The sequence below is a fragment of the Lepus europaeus genome, chromosome 10 (assembly GCF_033115175.1).
Source record: "Lepus europaeus isolate LE1 chromosome 10, mLepTim1.pri, whole genome shotgun sequence".
Lineage (NCBI taxonomy): Eukaryota > Metazoa > Chordata > Mammalia > Lagomorpha > Leporidae > Lepus > Lepus europaeus.
This window is the reverse complement of record NC_084836.1, coordinates 6,790,471-6,815,066: the sequence shown is the minus strand read 5'-3', so window position 1 is coordinate 6,815,066 and position 24,596 is coordinate 6,790,471. Positions and strand designations below refer to the sequence as shown.

The following is a 24,596-nucleotide window of genomic DNA, read 5'->3' as shown; positions in this document are numbered from 1 at the left end:
TTAGCTCCTTGCTAATGGCCTGAGAAAAGCTGCGGAGGATGGCCCAAGTGCATGGGCCCCTGCCACCCACGTGGGAGATCTGGAAAAAGCACCTGACTTGTGTCTGGCCCAGCTCCTGCCATTGCGGCCATCTGGGAAGTAAATTGGCCAGTAGAAGTTCCCGCCCTCTCTATCTCTTCCTTTGTCTGTAACTCTGCCTTTCAAATAAATAAATCTGTAACAAATAAAAAAAGAAAAAAGAAAACCTCTGCATGAAGGTCTGTTGCTGATGAACATCTGGTTTTGTTTAGCTGAAAATATTGTTTCATTCTCTTTCATGAAGGATGGCTGTGCTAAGAAAACCATCCTAGATTGACAATTATTTTTAGTCATAAATTTGAATATATTATTCCCTTGTCTTTTGACTTTCCAAGTTGCTGCTTTACAAAAACTATCTGTTGTTGCTTTGACTGCTTCAAAAAAATTATTTATTCAAAAAGCAGAGTTACAGAGAGGATAAACAGAGAGAGAGAGAGAGAGAGAGAGAGATCTTCTATCTGGGGGCTCACTCCCCAAATAGACAAGTGAACCAGGGCTGAGCCTGGCTAAAGCCAGGCACCTGGATCTCCATCTGGTCTCCCATGTGAGTTAGTCCGTCCTCTGCTGCTTTCTTGGGCCCAATAACAAGGAGCTGGATCAGAAGTGAAGGGACTGGAACTAAGTGCCCATACAAGACACCGGCTTCGCAGGCGGTAGCTCAACTCACTGCACCAGAACGCCAGCCCCACTTTGATTGCTTTTAAGATCTTTAATATTCATCAGTTTTATTATGTATTAAAAAAGATATCTTATGTAAATGTATTCTTGTTTCCTCAGTCTGTCAGCTTATGTCTTTCCTCAGTTCTATAAAATTCTCAAACACTGCCTCTTTTTTTTTTTGTTTGTTTCGTTTTAAAAATGTATTTATTTGAAACTCAGAGTTTCACAGAAAGAGAGGGAGAGAGATCTTCCATCTGCTGGTTCACTCCCCAGATAGCCACAACCAATGGCCAGGGCTGGGCCAGGCCAAAGCTAAGAGCCAAGCACTTGACCCAGGTCTCCCACGTAGGTGTCAGGGGCCCAGATACACAAGCTGTCCTCTGCTGCTTTTCTCAGACCATTAGCAGGGAACTGGATGGAAGCAGAACAGCCGGAATTCAAACCAGCACCCATATGGGATGTGGTATCACAGGTGGCCTAACCTGCTGCACCACAGTGCCAACCCCCATAGGCTGTCTTTTTATGAAGAGCAGCAAGGGGCTGTGCTGTGGTGCAGTGGGTTAAAGTCCCGGGCTGCAGCATCAGCATCCCATATGGGCACCAGTTTGAGTCCCAGCTGCTCCATTTCTGATCCAGCTCCCTATTAATTCTCCTGAGAAAGCAGTAGATGATGGCCCAAATCCTTGGGCCCCTACATCCACATGGGAGACCCAGAAGAAGCTCCTGGTACCTGGCATCGGATCAGCTCAGCTCCGGCTGTTGCAGCCGTTTGGAGAGTGAACCAGAGGATGGAAGACCTTTCTCTCTGTCTCTGCCTCTCCCTGTAACTCTTTCAAATAAATAAAATAAATCTTTTTTTTTTTAGAAAAAGAGCAATAGGTCAGTTATACTGTATAATGTCAGCATTTCATAAACTATTTTTATGTTATATCTGGTTATTTTCTAGTAGGAAATATGTTCTTATTGACATAAAAGCTACATCCATTATTTGAAGTTGCCATTACTATATATGTACTTATTTGAGCGTGATTCTGTTTTGTCCAAGATTTTGTACTTATTTAGATATAAATAAGATTTGCCTTTGAGGACATGGATCATTTCTTTTAATTATTTATTTTTAAGATTTTAGATATGTATTTATTTGAGAGGTGGGGCCACAGACAGAGAGAAAGTTCTTCCATCTATTGGTTCATTCCCCAGAAGGCCACAACGGCCAGAGCTGGGCCAGAGCCAGGAGCCAGGAGCTGCTTCTGGGTCTCCTTGCTGAGCACAGGGGCCCAGGTACTTGGCCATCTTCTACTGCCTTCCCAGGCCACAGCAGAGAGCTGGATCCCAAGAGGAGATCCCAAGAGGAGCAACCAGGACACAAACCAGCACCGCAGGTGGAGGCTTAGCCTGCAACATAGATCATTTCAATATTACATGAATAGTGCCGGCACCGTGGCTCAACAGGCTAATCCTCCGCCTAGCGGCGCTGGCACAGCAGGTTCTAGTCCCGGTTGGGGCACCGGATTCTATCCTGGTTGCCCCTCTTCCAGGCCAGCTCTCTGCTGTGGCCCGGGAGTGCAGTGGAGGATGGCCCAAGTGCTTGGGCCCTGCACCCCATGGGAGACCAGGAGAAGCACCTGGTTCCTGCCTTCGGAACAGCGTGATGCGCCGGCAGCAGCGGGCCGGCCGTGGCGGCCATTGGAGGGTGAACCAACGGCAAAAAGGAAGACCTTTCTCTCTGTCTCTCTCTCTCACTGTCCACTCTGCCTGTCAAAAAAAAAAAAATATATATATATATATATATATATATATATATATTACATGAATAGTAGTAAGACAGAAAAATCCCCAAATTTTCTTCTTTCACCATATGTATTATGAGAGCAAACATGAGTAGAACTGATATTCCAAAGTTAAATGGTAAAGGTAATTATATTTGAATAAGGCCCAGGATACCAACTTACATAGCAATATTAAAATTAACAGTGAGGGGCCAGCACTGTGGCATAGCAGGTAAAGCCGTCACCTGCAGTGCTGGCATCCCATATAGGCACCAGTTCCAATCCGGCTCTCTGCTGTGGCCTGGGAAAGCAGTACAAGATGGCCCAAATCCTTGGGCCCCTGCACCCATGTGGGAGACCCAGAAGAAGCTCCTGGCTCCTGGCTTCAGATCAGCGCAGCTCTGGTCATTGCAGCCATTTGGGGAGTGAACCAGCAGATGGAAGACTCTTCTCTCGCTCTCGCTCTCGCTCTCGTTCTCTCTCTCTCTCTCTCTCTCTCTGTGTGTGTGTGTGTGTGTGTCTCCTTCTTTGTGTAACTCTGACTTTTAAATAAATAAATAAATCTTTTTTAAAAAATTAACAATGATAGGAGCCAACACTGTTTCAGAGAGAGTTAAAGTTCTGGCCGGCAGTGCCAGCATCCCATATGGGCACTGGTTCAAGTCCTGGCTGCTCCATTTCCGATCCAGCTCTCTGCTGATGTCTGGGAAAGCAGTGGAAGATGGTCCAAGTCCTTGGGCCCCTGCACCCACGTTGGGGACCTGGAAGAAGCTTCTGGCTCCTGGCTTCAGATTGGCTCAGCTCTAGCCATTATGGCCATTTAGAGAGTGAACCAGTGGATGGAAGACCTCTCTCTTTGTCCCTAGCTCTCTCTATAACTCTGTCTCTCAAATGTATAAAGTAAATCTTTAAAAAAGATTAACAATGATAACTTTTGTGATATGCTAATATTTATACCTAGTAATTCAAACCCAAGCATGATTCCAAAGCCTAGGTACTTAACCACTCTATAGTGCCACCTTTGAACAGTATGAATTCATTTGAAAGAATTATCTGATTCTTTCTTTCTGTCTCTCTCTGTAACTCTGTCTCTCAAATAAATAAATAAAATTTTAAAGAATTATCTGGGGCCAGCGCTGTGGCACAGTGGGTTAATGCCCTGGCCTGAAGCGCCGGCATCCCATATGGGCGCCGGTTTGAGACCTGGCTGTTCCACATCCTGTCCTGCTCTCTGCTATGGCCCAGGAAAGCAATAGAAGATGGCCCAAGTCCTTGGGCCCCTGCACCTAAATGGGATACCTGGAGGAAGCTCCTGGCTCCTGGCTTTGGATCGGCACATCTCCGGCCGTTACAGCCATCTGGGGAGTAAACCATTAGATAGAAGCTCGCTCTCTCTCGTGCGCTCTCTCTCTCATTCTTTCTCTGTCTGCCTCTCCTCTCTCTGTGTAACTCTGACTTTCAAATAAATAAATAAAGCTTAAAAAAAAAAAAAGAATGATTTGACGTGCTTCTTGTGAGAAGGAAGCAGAGGTAAGCTTCCTCTAGATTAGAGCTCTGTTAAATAAAAGGCATAGTTTAGATTAGAAGAAAATGACGTATGGCATTGAGGTCACTCACTTCAGCTGTCTTTGTTCCAGGATGGGGAAATGGTGCTTCTGGATGGAGGCTGTGAGTCTTCCTGCTACGTGAGTGACATCACCCGTACGTGGCCTGTCAATGGCAGGTAGGCGTCTACAGAATAACACGTCTCCCTGCTTCATGAGGGTCTGAGTTGGAATATGAATATCCAGAAATACATAAAACCCTTCTAGCTCAGATTAACGATCTTTGTAAAGTCCTGGTTATTTTCTGAGACTATTTTGTTCATCATATCACTTTTTTCCTTACTTTTAATAAATTCAGGTATTTTCTAATTCCATTAGTTTATTCTATCATAACCTAATATTTAATGTTAATGTTAATATTTAATATTAATATTAGGTTATGATAGAATAACTTGATTGGATTAATTCTCCTTAGATAACACTAGTTGTGAAATATAGACAAAATTTAAAAACAACTATTTGAAGGTGTTGTGGGCTAGATTGGGCCTAAATTAATATCCTAGGCTCTTGCCTTTCACTTAGAGAAGAGTTCTAAGTACAGGCACAAACACAGCATGCAGTGTGATAAGGTTTATGTACAAAGTGAGAAGAATACACAGGCACATGAGGGCTTCATTTAGGGAGAGTGGGCCAGGAAAGGTGAAAGGGGAATTCCATACCCTGCTGTGCTCATCCTGGGTCCTGGTCCACGAGGTGGAGAGAGAGAAAGAGATCCCTCTCCCCTTCCTCAGGCTTCTTTGAGCTTTGAAAAGGGGAGTGGTTACATAGTACAGCCCCCAGGTCCCAGGTAAGAGGAGGAGGAGTCAGTGGATTGACAGGTGGGTTGATAGGGTTACATGGACGTGGGGCTGGTGTGGCCTTCAGTTTATGAACACTCTGTCTCTGACTTTTCCTACATCAAAGGCACCAGAGAGTTTTCAAAAAATAGTTAGGAACTATGTAAACGTGCCCCTGAAAGATGATACATAGAAATTATCTGGTTGACGAAATAGAAATATCACTGTAGAAAAATGAATAAAATTTTAGAGACTGCTGATACATACCTAATTGGACAGAATAGGGCAGAAAAGATGTTTGAGAAATAATGGTCAAAAACATCCCAGATCTGGTAAAAGACACCGACTTATGGATCCAAAAAGCTCAACATACCCTAAGTAGGATAAACACAAAGAACACCCACCTACTTACAGTCATAATCAAACTGCTGACTTCATAACGACAAAAAAACAATCTTGGAAATAGCTGGAGAGAAATGGAGGAGCGATGCCAGAAACAGTAGAGGCCAGAAGACACTGGAAGGAAGCACATCTTTAAGTCAGTGTGGTGTCTGTTCAGCAAAAGAATCTTCCTTAAATGACAGCAAAGTAAAAGCGTTTTCTGATAAAACAAAACTTGTGGCTGTTGAGGACGGGCATCATGGCGCAACAGGTTATGCTGCCGCCTTGGAATGATCTTATCCCACATTGAGTGCCAGTTGGGGTCCCAGCTCCTCCACTTACGATCCATCTTCCTGCTAATCCACCTGGGAACGCAGCAGATGAAGGCCCTATTACTTGTGCCTCTGCCACCTACTGGGAGACCCAAGTGGACTTCCAGGCACTGTGGCCATTTTGTGAGTTGAACCAGCAGATAGAAGATCGATCTCTCTCTTTCTCTCTTAGTCTCTCCCTTTCTGTTACTCTGCCTTTCAAATAAATAATTTTTAAAAAGAAATTATTTAAAAGTTTGAAAAAATTTGCTGCCAGCAGAATAAGAAATTAACAAATGCTATAAAAATGTTAAAGAAGTTTTCGACGGCGCCGTGGCTCAACAGGCTAATCCTCCGCCTAGCAGCTCCGGCACACCGGGTTCTAGTCCCAGTCGGGGCGCCAGATTCTGTCCCGGTTGCCCCTCTTCCAGGCCAGCTCTCTGCTGTGGCCCGGGAGTGCAGTGGAGGATGGCCCAAGTGCTTGGGCCCTGCACCCCATGGGAGACCAGGAGAAAGCACCTGGCTCCTGCCTTCGGATCGGCACGGTGCGCTGGCCGCAGCACGGCGGCCATTGGAGGGTGAACCAACGGCAAAGGAAGACTTTTCTCTCTGTCTCTCTCTCTCTGTGTCCACTCTGCCTGTCCAAAAAAAAAAAAAAAAAAAAAAAAAAGTTCTCAATCTAGAGAAGACAGATCACTAGAAATGGTAATATTTTAGTAATTATAAAATATTATGTATTTTCCTTTTTCTGCCAGCGCCGCGGCTCAATAGGCTAATCCTCCACCTAGCAGCGCCAGCACAGCGGGTTCTAGTCCCAGTCGGGGCGCCCGATTCTGTCCCGGTTGCCCCTCTTCCAGTCCAGCTCTCTGCTGTGGCCCGGGAGTGCAGTGGAGGATGTCCCAAGTGCTTGGGCCCTGCACCCGCATGGGAGGCCAGGAGATGCACCTGGCTCCTGGCTTCAGATCAGCGCGGTGCGCCGGCTGCAGCGGCCATTGAGGGGTGAACCAACGGTAAAGGAAGACCCTTTTCTCTGTCTCTGTCTCCCTCTCTCTCTCTCTCACTGTCCACTCTGCCTGTCTTTAAAAAAAAAAAAAAACTGTATTTTCTTTAAAAGATTTATTTATTTATTTGAAAGTTAGAGTTATACCGAGAAAGGAGAGGCAGAGAGAGCGTCTTCATCCGCTGGTTCACTCCTCGGTTGGCTATAACAGCCAGAGCTGTGCTGATCTGAAGCCAGGAGCCAGGATTCTCTGGATCTTCCCATGCAGGCGCAGGGGCCCAAGGACCTGGGCCATATTCCACTGCTTTCCCAGGCCACAGCAGAGAGCTGGATCGGAAGAGAAGCAACCAGGTCTTGAGCCGGCACCCATATGGGATGCTGGCATTGCAGGTGGCGGCTTTACCCACTGTGCCACAGTGCCAGCCCCTGTATTTTCTCTTAACTTAATTTCTTTAAAGCCATTCGGGATGGGCAGTTGTACTACCAGTTAACACAACTGCTTGGTTTGCCAGCATGCCCTGTCAGATGCCTGGGTGTGAATCCTGACTCCACTTCCGATTCCAGCTTCATGCTAATGCACTCTCTGGAGGAGAATGGACGATGGCGCAAATACTTGATTCTTTGCCACCCACGTGGAAGAACTGGAGATCCTGGCTTCAGCCTGGGCCACCCCCAGCTGTTGCGGGCATCTGGGGAGTGAACCAGCAGATGAAAACTCAGTCTAAGAAATTTTTAAAAATTATTAAAAGATATTTTATTGTTTAAATAAAAAATTATAGTATTCAACATATACAATTCCACAATCACAAGAGTTTTTAACATGTGTTTCTTAATAATTTATAGGAAAACTATAAAAATTTAAAAGAATATAAAAGATCTGAGTGACATTAACTACCTTGATTGTGTTGATGTTTGTAAACTACTTTACCCAGCAACTGCAGTACACATGTTCTTTAAAGTACACACGGAGCAATCACTAATTGGATTTTTGCTGATACACAAAACTAAGCTTCATGAATTTCAAAAGGTTCAACTTTTGCAAAATATGTTTTCTGACTACAGTGGGATTAAATTAGAAAATCATAACAATAAGTTATGTTGTTATATCTCCAAATATTTAACACATAAATAATCCCTGGGCCAAAGAAGAAGACACTACAGTGTGATTGCAATTGAAAATCCCAAACATATCAGCATTTGGGGGATTCAGCTAAAACAGAAATCTATAGCTTTAGCTGTTTATATTAGACTGAAAAAGGTTTAAAATTAAGAATGCATCCTTCCACCTCAAAAAGCTTTTTAAGAGATTGAGCAAATGAAGCCAGGAGTTAAAAAGGAAGAAGGAAATAATGAAGATAAGACCAGGTATCAGTGAAGTAGACAAAAGGCAAACAATAGAAAAAATTTGTAAGGCCAAATATTGTTCCCTAGAAAGATAATTGAAGGTGATAAACTGTCTAGCAAGGGAAAAAGTTTATCATAATCTGCAATGAAAGAGGAAATATCACTACAAATCTTAGTTATGAAAAGGATGATACTGTGGTGAACAACTCTGTGTCAAATGGCAATTGAAATGAAATGGAAAACTCTCTTGAGAAACATGATTTAACCAGCATAACTATGATACCAAACCTGAGTAAAAGTATTACCAAAAAAAGGCATTTTAACCAATTTCCCCCTGAAGAAGATGGACACCGAAATCTTAACAAGGGACCGGTGCTGTGGCGTAGCGAGTAAAGCCACCATCTGCAGTGCTAGCATCCTGTGTGGGCGCTGGATCAAGTCCCAGCTGCTCCACTTCCAAACCAGCTCTCTGCTGTGGCCTGGGAAAGCAGTAGAGGATGGCCCAAGTCATTGGGCCCCTGCACCCACAAGGGAGGACCCAGAGGAAGCTCTTGGTTCCTGGCTTCAGATCAGCACAGCTCCAGCCATTGCGGCCAATTGGGGAATGAAACAGGGGATGGAAGACCTCTCTCTCTTTCCTTCTTCTTCTCTCCCGTGTAACTGTAACTTTCAAATAAATAAATAAATCTTTTTTAAAAATCTTAACAAAATATTAGCAAATTGAATATAGCAACATACTGGTTTATAACCAATATAAATATATAACCAAAAATATTTACACCAGGTTAGTTTCACATTAAAAAATCATTATAGTCCATCATCCAAAATATAGCAAAAAAAAAAAAAACAAAACAAAACAAAACCCAAATTTATAGAAAAAGCTTTTATGAAATTAATCACTCACTCATGATTTGTAAGAACTTTTTATTTTTCATTTTTATTTGAAAAGCAAAAAGAGCCCTGGTTGTGCTTCCAATTCCAGTGTCTTGATAATGTGGATCCTGGGTGGGAGCAGTGATGGCTCAAGTACTTAAGGCCCCACAATTCCTATGTAATGCCTGGAAGAAGTTCTAGATTCCTTCCTGGTTTTGGCCTGGCCCAGACCTGGCTGTCGGGGACATTTAGGGACTGAACCCACAGGTGGAAGATTGCTTTCTCTCTTGCTCTCTCTCTGTCTTTCAAATAAAATGTAAAGGGGGAAGAATATCAGAAACAAGAAATCCACAGTTCTCATTTCTGTTTAACTTTGTACTGGAGGACCAAGTTTGGATAATAAGGTAAGCAAAGGAAGTAAAAGGAATAAAGATTGGGGGTCGGCACTGTGGCATAGTACGTTAAGCCTCCACCTGCAGTGCCAGCATCCCGTATGGGCACCAGTTCCATTCCCAGCTGTTTCATTTCTGATCCAGCTCTCTGGGAAAGCAGTGGAAGATGGCCCAAGTGCCCAGGCCTCTGCACCCACATGGGAGACCCAGACAAAGCTCCTAGCTCTTGACTCTTTCCTGGCCCAGCCATCTGGCAAGTGAATCAGTGGATAGAAGTCCTCTCTGTCTCTCTCCCTCTCTCTATCTATAACTCTGCCTCTCAAATAAATAAATACATCTTTATTTAAAAACAACAACAACAACAAAGATTGGCAAGAAGTGTCCCTGAGCACAGAGGCATACCAAGATCTCCAGTATAAGGTTGGCTGGATGTGGCACTGCTGCAGGCAGGAGGGTGTCGATCCAGAGCGGGAGGGCACGGTGGCTGCACAGGAGGGACTGGACTGCACAGTGTGCTACCCCGAAAGGCAGCTTCAGGCACCCAGGAAGACCCTGATTCAGTCCCTTCTGTCACCAACAAGCAGATAGTGACCTGCGACTGTGAGGACAGCAGTGCCATCATCTGGTCCTGCCTGCACAGAGGCGAAACCCAGTGATGCCCTGGCTGTGGGAACCCATCATAACCCCTCAGCCCCTGCACCAACCTGATCGAAATGTGCTATGACGTTTCCAATAAAGATTGGCCATTATATTGGCTCTTTTCTCTCGTAAAAACGTTTTTTTTTTACACAACGAATACAAGGTCAGGTGAGGGCAGTTGACCCAGCACTTAATTCAGTGCCTTCATATCAGAGGACCTGGGCTCCGGGCCCAGCTGACTCCTGACTGGCTTGCTGCTAATGCAGACCTGGGAGGCAGCAGTGATGGACCGAGGGGTTAGGTTCCTGCCACCCACAGGGAGACCTGGATGAAGCTCCAGCTCCTGGTTTTGGCCAACCCATTCTTGGCCAGTTCAGCCATTTGGATAATGAACTAGCAGATGGGAGCTTGCTTGTACTTGCTCTCTATCAAATAAGCTTTTTAAAAGAACACAAGGTCAGGGGGCCAGTGCTGTGGCATAGAGGGCAAAGCTGCCGCCTGCAGTGTCTGCATCCCATATGGACGCCAGTTCAAGTCCCATTGCTCCACTGTGAATCCAGCTCTCTGCTATGGCCTGAGAAAGTAGTAGAAGATGGCCCAGGTGTTTGGACCCCTACACCCGCATGGGAGACCCAGAGGAAGCTCCTGGCTCCTGGCTTTGGATCAGCCCAGTTTCGGCCATTGTAGCCATTTGGGGAGAAAACCAGTGGATGGAAGACTTCTTTCTCTGCCTCTGCCTCTCTGTAACTCTGCCTTTCAAATAAATAAATATTTTTTAAAATTTACTATAAAACTACAGTAATCAAGACAATGTGGTATCAGCATAAGAATAAGTAAGTGGAAGGGTGGGCATTGTGGCATAGGGGGTTAGACTACCACTTGAGATGCCTGTATCCCAAATTATAGTATAGGTTTAAGTCTGGCTTCTCCATTTCCCATTCAGCTTCCTGTTAATGCATCTGGGAAGGCAGCAGAGGATGGCCCAAGTGATTGAACTTTTGCCACCCACATAAGAGAACTGGATGGGAGTTCCAGGCTCCCAGCTTCAGCCTGGCCCAGCCCTGGATGTTGTAATTTTGTAAGAACTCATAGAGTAACCGCAAAATGGAATTAATAAAATAGACCATCAAAATAAAATGTACTGGCCGGCGCCGTGGCTTAACAGGCTAATCCTCCGCCTTGCGGCGCCGGCATACCGGGTTCTAGTCCCGGTCAGGGCACTGGATTCTGTCTCGGTTGCTCCTCTTCCAGGCCAGCTCTCTGCTGTGGCCCGGGAAGGCAGTGGAGGATGGCCCAAGTACTTGGGCCCTGCACCCGCAAGGGAGACCAGGAGAAGCATCTGGCTCCTGGCTTCGGATCAACGCGGTGCGCTGGCCGCAGCGGCCATTGAAGGGTGAACCAACAGCAAAAAGGAAGACCTTTCTCTCTGTCTCTCTCACTATCCACTCTGTTAAAAAAAATAAATAAAAAATAAAATAAAATGTTCTGTATATTGAAAGACTCTTAAGAAAATAAATAGATAGCCAGCAACTGGGATAAAATTTTCACTAAACACGTATCTCACAAAGAGACTTGATGGACACTTCTAGCAGAACATACACAAATGACTGTACACGCTGTAAAAGTAGTCCTAAGTTATTTTTTTAAGATTATTTTTTAAAAGATTTATTTATTTATTTATTTGAAAGCAGAGTTACAGAGAGAGAGAGAGACAGAGAGCTCTTCCATCTGTTGGTTCTGGGCTGGAGCTGGACCTCTCCAAAGCTAGGAGCCAGGAGCTTCTTCTGGGTCTCTAGTGTGGGTCAGGGGCCAAGCACTTGAGCCATCCTCTGATGCTTTCCCAGGAGCATTGGTAGGGAGCTGGATTGGAAGCGAGCAGCCAGGACTGGAACTAGCACCCATATGGGATGCTGGCACTGCAGGCAGCGCCTTTACCCAGTAGGCCACAGCACTGGCCCCTTGAGATTTATTTATTCATTTTTTTGAAAGGCAGAGTTAGAGAGGGAGAGATGGAAAGAGATCTTCCATCTGCTGGTTCATTCCCCTAAATGAACAGCTAGGGCTAGGCCAGGCCAAAGCAAGGAGCTTTATTTGGGACTCCCACATGGATGACAGGGGTCCAAACACTTGGGCCATCCTCCGCTGCTTTCCCAGGCCCACTAGCAGGGAGCTGGATCAAGTGGAGCAGCCCCATATGGGCACCAGTTTGAGACCCAGCTGCTCCACTTCCGATCCAGCTCTCTGCTGTGGCCTGGGAAAGTAGTGGAAGATGGCCCAAGTCCTTAGGCCCCTGCACCCACATGGGAGACCCAGAAGAAGCTCCTGGCTCCTGGCTTCGGATTAGTGCAGCTCCGGCCATTGTGGCCAACTGGGGAGTGAACCATTGGATAGAATACTTCTCTCTCTCTTTCTCTTGCTCTCTCTCACTCTCTCTCTCTCTCCTCTCTATGTAACTCTTTCAAATAAATAAATAAATCTTCTTAAAAAAAAAAATTCACTGTTGGAGCCAGTGCTGTGGCATACCAGGTAAAGCTACCACATGTGGTACCAACATCCCATATGGGCACCGATTCGAATCCCGGCTGCTCCATTTTCGATCTAGCTCTCTGCTATGGCCTGGGAAAGCAGTGGAAGATGGCCTGAGTCCTTGCCCCTGCACCCACGTGGGAGACCATGAAGAAGTTCCTGGCTCCTGGCTTCAGATCGGCATAGGTCTGGGCATTGTGCTGTCTGGTTAGTGAACCAGAGGATGGAAGATCTCTCTCTCTCTCTGTCTCTGCCTCTGTAGCTCTACCTTTCAAATAAAAATAAATAACATCTAAAAAATAAAGTGAACTGTTAAAAATAATTGTTTAGGGGGCTGGTGCTGTGGTGCAGCAAGTTAAGCTGCCATCTACAGTGTTGGCATCCCATACAGGTGCCAATTGGAGTCCCGACTGCTCCACTTCCCATCCAGCTAGCTCCTTGCTAATGTGCCTGGGGAAGCAGTGGAAGATGGCCCAAGTCTTTGGGGCCCCTGCACTCATGTGGGAGACCCAGAAGAAGCTCCTGGCTCCTGGCTTCAGCCTGGCCCAGCCCCTGCTGGCTGTCGCAGTCATTTGGGGAGTAAACTAATGGATAGAAGATCTCTCTCTGTAACTCTATCAAATAAATCTTTTAAAAATAATTATTATTTAATAGTACTGTCTTGGGACAGTAAAATCATAGCAATGCTGATCATGGTTGAACCTGGGGGATGGGTATATAGGTGTTCATTATACTATTATGTTGTTAGACTTAACCATTCTGCTAGGGGACATTTAGAAATTGTCTGATGTCTTCCAGTTACAGAAATCACAGTGCACATTTTTGTGCATTAACTTTTTCAAATTTAAAAATATTTTCTTAGGCACATCCATAGAGCACAGTCACTAGCTCAGGTACATGAGCAGCCTTAAGGCCTTGGATTTAATTACTGTGCTAGTTTACATCCGCATCAGCAGTGTGTGAAGATACTACTAAGACAGCTCACTTCTTCCTCACCTGATTGCTAAAGAGGTTGTTACTCTGAGGATACTTAAGTATCGGTAAGTTACTTGTACCTGAGATCCTGACTGGTTTCTTCCGTGACATCTGTTTCAGCTGTCAGAGTGGATCCCTAGGCTTTCCTTCTTTTCTCTTTCTCCTCCAGTGGTACCTGTACTCTAAGGTATTAGAAAGTATCAAGAGGGCGCCTGGCCTGGCCTTTTGACTGCGTTCCCAGCCAGCTGCACCTTCCAGCCTCAGCTGCTGAGCGTCTGCTGGTCACTTGGATTGCTGCACTTCCTGCTGAGCCCCCAGGGCACGGTCAAGATCCTGTCCACAGAAATGCATCGTGTTTACTAGAGAGCGCAGTCAACCCTGCCTTGTCCTCACCCTCCTGAGACAAAAGCAGACGTCTTGCAGTAGATGGTTCTGAGTTCGGACTTCTTCTGAATTGGTTCTTCTCTCCCCAGGTTCACCGCCCCGCAGGCAGAGCTCTATGAAGCCGTGCTAGAGATTCAGAAGAACTGCCTGGCCCTGTGCTCCCCTGGGACAAGCTTGGAGAACATCTACAGCTTGATGCTGACACTGACAGGACAGCAGCTGGAAGCGTTGGGGATTGTGAGGAACACTAAGGAAAGTAATGCCTTCAAGGTACTGCACTTCTGTGGACCCCGTTCTCACTGACGCCTAACACGCTCTTTGGTTCTTACCTCGTGTAAAGCTAATTAGACTTAGAAATGGTCTTGGTTTGCTTTCTCTGCAAGGACTTAGCTTCAACAAGGATAAAACAAAGAGAATCAGTACTCATTTCTTCCAGAAGGTGGCAGCACATTCTGATTCATTGCAGAGTGCATAGCCAGCTTCGTATTCAGAAAACATAAAATGAAGTCTAGTGCAGACAGGATAGAGAAAGACAAAAAAAGGAAGTGAGCTTTTGGCCAGCAGTTTAGCTGCCGGGTAGTATACCCACATCCCACATCAGAGTGCCTGGGTTCAAAACCAACTCTGCTCTCAGCCTCAGCTTCTTGCCAAGGCTCACCCTGGGAGGCAGCAGGTGATGACTCAAGTACTTTGGTCCCTGTCACCCATGTGGGACACACAGATTGAAGTCCTGGTTCCTGGCTTAAGCCTAACCCCGCCCTGACTGTTACAGACATTTGGAGAGTGAGCCAGTAGATGGGAAATCCCTCCCTTTCTATCTCTAGTTCTCTTTCATATAAAATGTAATAAATATTTAAAATTGCATTTAAAAGCAACAAAAAAAGAGAAGTTAACTTTTTAAAAAAATGTGTTTTAAAGATTCATGTATTTATTTGAAAGAGTGTCAGAGAGAGAAGTGAGAGAAATCTTTCATTCACTAGTTTACTCTCCAAATGCCCACAGTAGCCAAGGCTGGGCTGGGCCCAAACCAGGAGCTAGGAACTCCATCCAGTTCTCCCCTTGGGTGGCAGGAACCCAAATGCTTGGCTGTTATCTGCTGTGTTCCCAGGATGTATTAGCAGGTAGCTGTATTGGAAGTGGAAGAGCCAGGACGTGAACCAGCACTCTGACACAGGATGCAGGTATGCGGCTTAACTTAACTGCTGTGCCTCAATGCCCACCCCTAGAGGGAACTCTTAACCCTTCCGTGGAGATTCTGAAGGTCAAATGTTTGTTGCATATCGCTGAAACTTAACAATATGTTCAGTGACCAATGTCTCTGAATGAATTTTTCCTATACCGAGATTATAATGGTATTCTGTAAAACCTTAACTTTAAAGTTAAAATGCTAGGGGCCAGCATTGTGGCACCATGGATAAAAGCTACCTCATGTGACAGCAGCATCCCGTATGAGCACCAGTTTGAGTCCTGGCTGCTCCACTTCCAATCCAGCTCCCTGCCAATGTGCCCAGGAAAGCAGTGGAAGATGGCCTAGGTGCTTGAGCCCCTGCACCCATGTGGGAAACCCAAAAAAAGCTCCTGGCTCCTGGCTTCAGTCTGGCACAGCTCCAGCTGTTGTGGCCATCTGGGAAGTGAACCAGCAGATGAAAGATACCTCTGTGTGTGTGTGTGTGTGTGTGTAACTGTGCCTTTCAAATAAATACAAAATAAATCTTAAAAAAAATAAGAAATTAAATTAAAATGCCAGGTGGTCAAGCCAGACAGACCATTGGTCATCCTCCACCTCCAAATTTAGGCTGCCAGGACTTCTGTTATCAATGGAAAAGAAGCTCTAGGTTTCCTGTTGCTTAGACCAACAAATCTCCAGCTAACTTACAGAAGCTTCCACACTGGTAAAACGCCCAGTACTTATGCCTCCCCCACAAGATGCTCTGAGATATTTAGGGTCTCCAGAGTAGGCCTCCTGCGGGTGTGTGTGAGCACTGAAAAGACAATTTATTCTAACATCTGCCTCTTCCCTAAGAAAGAGATTTTCATTTGCCACAGTTATTACTGGGATTCCACAAGTTAGCATGTGTGTAGTATATTTATTAGGGAGAACAGAAATGTGACTCATTTAAAATTCCATTGGTGTGCTGCATACGAGAGGTAGCCATTTTTTTTTTTTTTTTTTAATAGGCAGAGTTAGAGAGAGAGAGACAGAGAGAAAGGTCTTCCTTCCGTTGGTTCACTCCCCAAATGGCCGCTACGACCGGTGCTGCGCTGATCTGAAGCCAGGAGCCAAGTGCTTCCTCCTGGTCTCCCATGCGGGTGCAGGGTCCAAGCACTTGGCCCATCCTCCTCTGCCTTCCTGGGCCACAGCAGAGAGCTGGACTGGAAGAGGAGCAACCAGGACAGAACTGGCACCCCAACCGGGACTAGAACCTAGGGTGCCAGCACCGCAGGCGGCGGATTAGCCTAGTGAGCCGCGGCGCCAGCCAAGAGGTAGCCGTTTATCTCTTAATCATCTGCCCAAAAATAGCTTAAACATAATTGGCGGGTGGGAGGCATTTGGTGCTCAGGACCCTGCTTGAGACGCCCACATCCAGTGTCACAGGGCCTGGGTTCAAGTTCCAGCTCCTCTTCTGATTCTAGCTTCCTGCTACTGGGCACCCAGGGAGGCAGCAGATGATGGCCAGAGTACGTGGGTTGAGTGTCAGGCTCTCTGACTTCAGCCTGGCCAGGCTCTAGCAGTTGTAGCCAGTTGTGCAGTGAATGAGTAGATGGACGATCTTTGTCTCTGTCTGTCTCTCTCTCTGTCTAGCTTTCTAATAAATAAAAATTGAAAAACTAATTGACGGAACCATGGGGAAGGTATGTCAACACGTGCTCATATATCCATATGCTATGTGGAACTTTCCCCTTTAGGAGTTATTGCTCTAGTAATACTGTGATAATTATCATTTCCAGGCTGCTCGAAAATACTGCCCTCATCATGTTGGCCATTACCTTGGGATGGACGTCCACGACACTCCAGACATGCCCCGTTCCCTCCCTCTACAGCCAGGGATGGTGATCACGATTGAACCAGGTAAGGGGAGGCGTTAGCAGCCTCCAGTCCTGTGCAACACAAAGTAGTAGAGTGACGTGAACATCATCCATTTTTGCCTGAGCCAACATAATTAAATTAGAAGAGACAGGAAAACAACCTCACGAGTGTAGAAAGTAACTTTATTTTAGATTTATCTTTAGCTTTCTTATTTAACATCACACAGTTTGTTTAATTTGACTGCTTCAATAAACAACAGATGGGGAATACTTTCTGTGAGTAGATATTAAGAAATGGATCTCTTTAATCCTGCCTTTGCCGAGGCTGGTTTGTCCTAGTCTCCTGGTTAGCGGTGGGGGCTGCTCATAGCTCCGGAGCCCAGGGCTTGCACGCAGGAGACGCGCAGTCTCCCTGTCTCGCTTGCAGCACCTCTGCACCCTGTACTGCACTCCCCAGCGTTGCCCCAGTCCTGGCACCCAGGTCCTTTCTCAGGAGCTTCACCGAAGGCCAGCAGTCAGAGCACTGCCTGATGGCTCAGTCCTGGGTGTCGGGCTGGCAGCAGGAGGGCAGTGGTAGCGCGGTGGAGTATGGAAATTGGCGTTACAAGCGTTGATTTTCAAACACTATTGCTGCTCTTGTTATCCAAACAGATCACAGTTGTAGCTTTCAAATGTTCTAACCTCAAATCCTACAACTTAGGGCTGGGAAAACTCTTTTACACCCTTTGAGCATGGTCATACTTGCTGTCTGTGGCCTTACGTGTGATTTTGCCCAGCCTAGTCAGTATATGCTTGCTTCATTAGACTTTGAATACACTTTTTTTTTTTTCTTTTTACTGATCTTTTTGTCACAAAGCAGTTTTGTTGGGATAGTGAAGGAAGTTTATAATTTCTTTAAAAGGAAAAGCCTTAGGGGCCGGCATTGTGGCATAGCAGGTGGAGCTGCTGTCTGCAGTGCCGGCATCCCATATCGGCGCCAGTTCGAGTCATGGCTGCTCCTCTTCTGATCCAGCTCTGTGGTGATGCACCTGGGAAAGCAGCAGAGGATGGCCCAAGTGCTTGGGCCCCTGTACCCACATGGGAGACCCAGAAGAGCCTCCTGGCTTTCAGCCTGGCCCAGCCCTGGCTGTTGCAGCCATTTAGGGAGTGAACCAGCGAATGAAGGACCTCCCTCTCTCCCTCTCTCTCCCTCTTTATGTTTTTCCTTCTGTCTCTAATTCTGACTTTCAAGTGAATAAATTTTATTAAAAAAAAAAAACAAAGAGGAAAAGCCCTGGTATTTGTTTGACCTTATGATTAGGGAAGCTTTTACCTGGGGCTTGTAGATTTTTCCAAACGTACATTAGTGTCTTTCTGTTTCTCTCCTATTTTACTGTTTGAGGAGGGGAAAAATTTATTATGACAATTTCTGCAGCTTCTGGTCGTTAAAGCTAAGAATATATAAATGTTTAATACATTTAAAATCTATTGAAATACATTTTGTCTTCATTTGAACAAAGTGCCCTTTTCTCAGGAGACTATTATGCAAAAGAAAACTAAGACAGTCTGCTGCATCCCAGCATACACTGACACGCTCATTAACTAAGTCGTCTTTTTTTTTTATTTATTTATTGTATTTGACAGGCAGAGTTAGAGAGAGACAAAGAGAATGGTCTTCCATCCAGTGGTTCACTCTCCAAATGGCCACAATGGCCAGAGCTGGGCCAATCTGAAGCCAGGAGCCAGGAGCTTCTTCCAGATCCCCACAAGGATGCAGGGTCCCAAGCATTTGAGCCATCTTCTACTGCTTTCCCAGGCCACAGCAGAGAGCTGGATCAAAAGTATTGAGGCTGGGACTGGAACTGGCGCCCACATGGGATGCTGTCACTACAGGCGGCAGCTTTACCCACTACGCCATAGCAGTAGCCCCTAAGTCATTTTATGTGGGCCATTAAGACTCTAAAGTATGACAGACTGATGATCAACATTATCACTGTGGTATAGTGGGTGAAGCCGTCACTTGGGATACCTGCCACCCATATCTGAGTGCCTGGGTTCAAGTCCCACCTCTGCTTCCGATTCGGCTTCTTGCTAATGTGCCTAGGATACAATAGATTATGGCTCAAGTGCTTGGGCCCCTACATCTCCTGTAGGAGACCCAAATGGAGTTCTCGGCTCCTGGCTTCAGCCTGACCCAGCCTTGACTGTTGCAGGTATTTGGGGAATGAACCAGTGGATGGGGGATAGTGCTCTCTTTCTCTGTCTCTCCTTCGCTGTCTATCACTTTGCCCTTAAAATAAATAAATAAAACTTAATTAATCAATAGTAACAGCTGTAGTAATGGTAGCTTAGCATCTATGGACCATTGTGCACCAGACACTTTTGTGTGTATTATCTCATTTGCTCCAGACATTTTATGTGTATTATCTCATTGGCTCCTCCCAGCTGGACTCAGTGAGAACCATTAAGGTCCGGTACTACGAGTGAAGGAGTTGTAACAGAGAGGTGAACGTCCTTGCCTGACCCGCTCAGCTGTCACTGCTGATTGGCACATTCTCCTCCTTGCTTTTCAGGCATTTATATTCCAGAGGATGACAGAGATGCACCGGAGAAGTTCCGGGGCCTTGGCGTCCGCATCGAGGACGACGTGGTGGTGACTCAGGACTCGCCCCTCGTGCTCTCTGCAGGCTGTCCCAAGGAGCTGAGCGACGTTGAGCGCGTCTGCAGCAGGGCCTCTTGACCGCCGCTGCCCGACGTGCGTCCTGGGCCATCCCTGCACGTGTGCCCCGAGGGGCTCCTGTGTGCCTTTCTACACGCCTTCCTTCTGCAGTGCAGCTGTTTGCATGTGTGTAGTCATGTATGTGGGTTTTTTATTTCAAGTAGAGAGAAGTCTGGAAAAGAGAATTTTTAAATGGTATGTTGCTGCCTCTTTGGTAACATGAATTCTGTAGAGTTCAGGACCTAAGTGAGTTTAATTTATCAACATTAAAAAGGGTGTTGGTTACGTATGTCCATGTATTCCAGTTACACATTTAAACAGGGAGAAAATTATCTTATTTTTTCAGAGTATTTTTGCACTTTGCTGAGATCCTCCTGATAGCATACAGTGTTTGTATGATGCCTGTACTTAGAGCTAATCACCAAAGTTTCTACCTATGCTGAAGGCCTCCTGCCTGTAATTGTGGGTGGCCAATACTTCTCCTAACTCCTGCCTGCCTGTTCCAGACCCTGCAAATCTCCCGGAGCCACATGAGCCTCCAGGGCACTGCTGGGCTTCGTCTCACCATTCAGCCACAGTCCCAATTCCAACAGCACTGGCTACGGAGCGAGCTTGTCTTGCTGTTTGCCTGCCTGGGACCTAAAAGTGTTTAAATTCTTGGTAGGAAATGAAAGAGTAGAAGAGTAGGTATGTGACTACTGCAGATCCAGACTTGCAGCATTTGTTCTCTTCAGTTTAAAGATGACTCCTGGGGGGCCATTCGTTAAGCCACCAGTGGAGACGTCTACAACACACATCAGAGTGCTGGGCTCAGTTCCTGGCCTCATCTGCCAGTTCCTGCTTCCTGGTACTGAAGACCCAGGAGGCAGTGGCTGTGGCTCAGTAGTTGGGATCCTGCCCGTCTTGTGGGAGACCTGGATTGAGTTCCTGATTCCTGGCTTCAGCCCAGCCCAGTCCCAGCTGTTGCAGGCATTTGGGGCGTAAACTAATGGATAGAAAAAAATATCTCTCTCTCCCTCTCTCTGTCTCTCCCTCTCTCTGCCTCTCTCTGTCTCCTTCTTCTCCTTCTTTCTGTCTCTCACATAATTTTTTTTTAAGGTGGTTCCTTTCCTAGACATGCTCTAGGTTCTGATCAGGCCACTCCTGGAGCGTCTGCACTGGCCTGAGGCAGGTGCTGGACTTGCCCTGTTAAGTCAGAGTCGTGGCACCCAGTTTTCAGAGAAGCACCCCTGTTGTCCACCTGTGATTTCCTCTAGTTCTGATTAAAAAAAAAAAAAGAAAGAAATATGGGATCCACCAAGTACTCTGTTCCTTCCCTGTGCTGATGTCAGCTCTGGAAGGGCAGTAGCAGAGAGCTGTAGCCAGCACTGGATACAGTTACAGCAACCAGGCTTTGTGGGGAGCAGGGCTGGGGACTGCAGATGGTCTACTCAGGGTGTCTCTGCTAGAGGGAAGCACTAACCCAGTGTGTTCACCTCCCTTCCATGTAGATATGGGCCCAAGATATGCAAAACCTGCTAACTGCTAGAGCATGAATTTGAAGTGGGTTTTTTTGGTTTTGTTTTTTTCCATATTAAGGTTAGGCACAGGCCGGCACCGTGGCTTAACAGGCTAATCCTCCGCCTTGCGGCACCAGCACACCGGGTTCTAGTCCCGGTTGGGGTGCCGGATTCTATCTCGGTTGCCCCTCTTCCAGGCCAGCTCTCTGCTATGGCCCGGGAAGGCAGTGGAGGATGGCCCAGGTCCTTGGGCCCTGCACCCGCGTGGGAGACCAGGAGAAGCACCTGGCTCCTGGCTTTGGATCAGCGCGATGCGCCGGCCGCAGCGGCCATTGGAGGGTGAACCAACGGCAAAAAGGAAGACCTTTCTCTCTGTCTCTCTCTCTCTCACTATCCACTCTGCCTGTCAAAAAAAAAAAAAAGGTTAGGCACAAGTTGAGGGATTAACAGTTTCTGCAGTGTTAGAAGTTTGCTCATTATTTCAGGAAAACTTACAGTATAGATCCAGAAGCCAATAGGAGACAGATACTGTCACCAGTGTGATAGAAATCACACCCTGACAGTGCTCATGCAGACCTGCACAGCTTTGCTACCCCTGGCTACGCGGCTGGGGCTTCATCCCCCACAGCTGCCCTGACTCCCTCCAGCTGCTCAGTCCTGTGCAGTTCCTAAAAGAAGAGGCAAGAAGGAAATCCACAGCTCTGGCTTCTCACTTCCCAGGCCTCTGAGCCCCCCACGGCCCCCTCCTTGGGTTGTTTCCCTTCTTTATTTCCACTCCTGGGAAGAAGGACTTTCCCTTTCTTCCTGTAGGTCGTGTTCTGAGGCCTTGAACCTTCTGGCTCGAAGCCTCCCTGGCTTTTACGTAAAGCAGCATACTTGGACATGACCCAGGTTGTGGTTAGGGTCCAGTCAAGTTCTTCTGCAGATGTTACTGGTAGTGAGTGTGACTGTGTGGAATTCTCCTGCTGGTCTTTAGTTCCTCCCTCACCTCGCTACGTTAACCACAGTGGCTGAGCGTTTGAGTCAGGTGACAGACACAGTGAGCCTCCGTGGCTGTCTGATACACTCGGGACGTGTTGTGCTACAGAGAAGTACGCAAGGCACAGTGATCTCCTTCACTCATTCCTGAGCCGCCACAGCCGCGGCCCGGATGTCATTCACTCATTCATGAGCCATACCACAGCCGCGGCCCAGATGTCATTCATTCATTCATGAGCCATACCACAGCCGCGGCCCAGATGTCATTCATTCATTCATGAGCCATACCACAGCCGCGGCCCAGATGTCATTCACTCATTCATGAGCCATACCACAGCCGCGCCCGGATGTCATTCACTCATTCATGAGCCATACCACAGCCGCGGCCCAGATGTCATTCATTCATTCCTGAGCCGCCACAGCCGCGGCCCAGATGTCATTCATTCATTCATGAGCCATACCACAGCCACGGCCCGGATGTCATTCATTCATTCATGAGCCATACCACAGCCGCGGCCCAGATGTCATTCACTCATTCATGAGCCATACCACAGCCGCGGCCCAGATGTCATTCACTCATTCCTGGGCCATACCACAGCCGCGGCCCAGATGTCATTCATTCATTCATGAGCCATACCACAGCCGCGGCCCAGATGTCATTCATTCATTCATGAGCCGCGCCACAGCCGCGGCCGGATGTCATTCACTCATTCATGAGCCATACCACAGCCGCGCCCGGATGTCATTCACTCATTCCTGGGCCATACCACAGCCGCAGCCCAGATGTCATTCACTCATTCATGAGCCATACCACAGCCGCGGCCCAGATGTCATTCATTCATTCCTGAGCCGCCACAGCCGCGGCCCAGATGTCATTCATTCATTCATGAGCCATACCACAGCCACGGCCCGGATGTCATTCATTCATTCATGAGCCATACCACAGCCGCGGCCCAGATGTCATTCATTCATTCCTGAGCCGCCACAGCCGCGGCCCAGATGTCATTCATTCATTCATGAGCCATACCACAGCCACGGCCCGGATGTCATTCATTCATTCATGAGCCATACCACAGCCGCGGCCCAGATGTCATTCACTCATTCATGAGCCATACCACAGCCGCGGCCCAGATGTCATTCACTCATTCCTGGGCCATACCACAGCCGCGGCCCAGATGTCATTCATTCATTCATGAGCCATACCACAGCCGCGGCCCAGATGTCATTCATTCATTCATGAGCCGCGCCACAGCCGCGGCCCGGATGTCATTCATTCATTCATGAGCCATACCACAGCCGCGGCCCGGATGTCATTCACTCATTCATGAGCCGCGCCACAGCCGCGGCCCGGATGTCATTCATTCATTCATGAGCCATACCACAGCCGCGGCCCAGATGTCATTCATTCATTCCTGGGCCATGCTGCAGCCGCAGCCCAGATGTCATTCATTCATTCCTGAGCCGCCACAGCCGCGGCCCGGATGTCATTCACTCATTCATGAGCCGCGCCACAGCCGCGGCCCGGATGTCATTCACTCATTCATGAGCCATACCACAGCCGCGGCCCACGTGTCCTCTGGCTCAGGAGTCTTCCTGGTACTTTACACATACACCGGGTGTCCTACTGAAAGCCGGCATCGTGAGAAAGCGTCTTCCAGTTACCACTGGGGTTTTTCTCCCTAAATTGCGGAGCTTGGCTGGATCATTAGCAACACCATCTAAATGGCAGAAGCTTACCTGACTGGCCAGTGCCGCTCACTTTTATGTATTTCAGGGATCGCTCTTTCCCCTCGTAAGCAGGTGGCCAGGATTGTGTTTCTTATTTGAAGCACAACAGCAGAGATGCTGGGGCAAGAGTTCTCCAAGCTGAGAAGGAGCTCTGGTGATGACTGTAAAATGCTCCCTGTGCATCGTCTCCCAGACACCGGGTTTTTCCTCACTAATTTGTGTTAGTCCAGAAAGGGAGAACCCTCTCACGTGAACACATTGCTTTCTGCATTGAGATTAAGATCCACCAAACAAATCTCCAGATAAAGACATTATATATCGTTAAAACAGAAAAATGTGGCCTTGTTGTGTTGTTCAGAGTACCGGTAACCAACACCCTCATCACCGTTGTTAATGATGCAAAGGCTGCAGGCGTGATCCTGGCTGCCACCTCTCCCCTCCTGGGGTTGTCAGGATCAGGAGCAAAACGCAGTGCACTCCCCCTCCAGCGCAGGGGGGCCCCGCGTCCTCTGTAACAGTGTTCCTGCCGGCTGCTGCCAGAAAGACTTGGGACTTGAGTTAGCTTCTGTCTGCCAACCTCAGCTAGCGTGGTGGGTGGTAATGTAACGTGTGTGTGTGTGTGTGTGTGTGAGAGAGAGAGAGAGAGAGAGACAGGGAGGGAGGGAGGGTAAAGGGCCACAGATGGTGGTACACAGCGGACCCAGCTTGGAACAGATTTTTTTAAGCTGTGGTTTGTTTTTTTTTTTTTTTTTTTTGTAGTTTTAGTTTCCTAAAGTACAATTTAAAGTAGACAGTGTATGTTTTGAACCTAGGCAAATATTTTTTACACTGAAGTGTTTTTAGCGTTTCTAGAGTAATGAGCAGACGAACACATCGCTAAACCCTGACATGGCAACATTCCACGGTCACTAACCACACAGTGTTCTGGTTGCTCTGGTCTCTGCATGTGTGGCA

The 24,596-nt window shown here is 47.1% G+C and overlaps 1 protein-coding gene across 2 annotated transcripts in view; it reads left to right on the top strand.

Annotated features, from left to right (window-relative positions):
• Positions 1 to 24,316, top strand: part of XPNPEP3 (X-prolyl aminopeptidase 3) — an 83,991-nt gene extending 59,675 nt beyond the window's left edge. For both annotated transcript variants that reach the window (XM_062202793.1, XM_062202794.1), the window contains 4 exons: positions 4,145 to 4,230; positions 13,802 to 13,982; positions 16,662 to 16,782; positions 19,292 to 24,316. In XM_062202793.1, the coding sequence (XP_062058777.1) occupies positions 4,145 to 4,230; positions 13,802 to 13,982; positions 16,662 to 16,782; positions 19,292 to 19,458 (555 nt within the window). In that variant the 3' untranslated portion in view covers positions 19,459 to 24,316. The remainder of the gene's footprint in view (positions 1 to 4,144; positions 4,231 to 13,801; positions 13,983 to 16,661; positions 16,783 to 19,291) is intronic.
• The last annotated feature ends 280 nt before the right edge of the window (positions 24,317 to 24,596 follow it).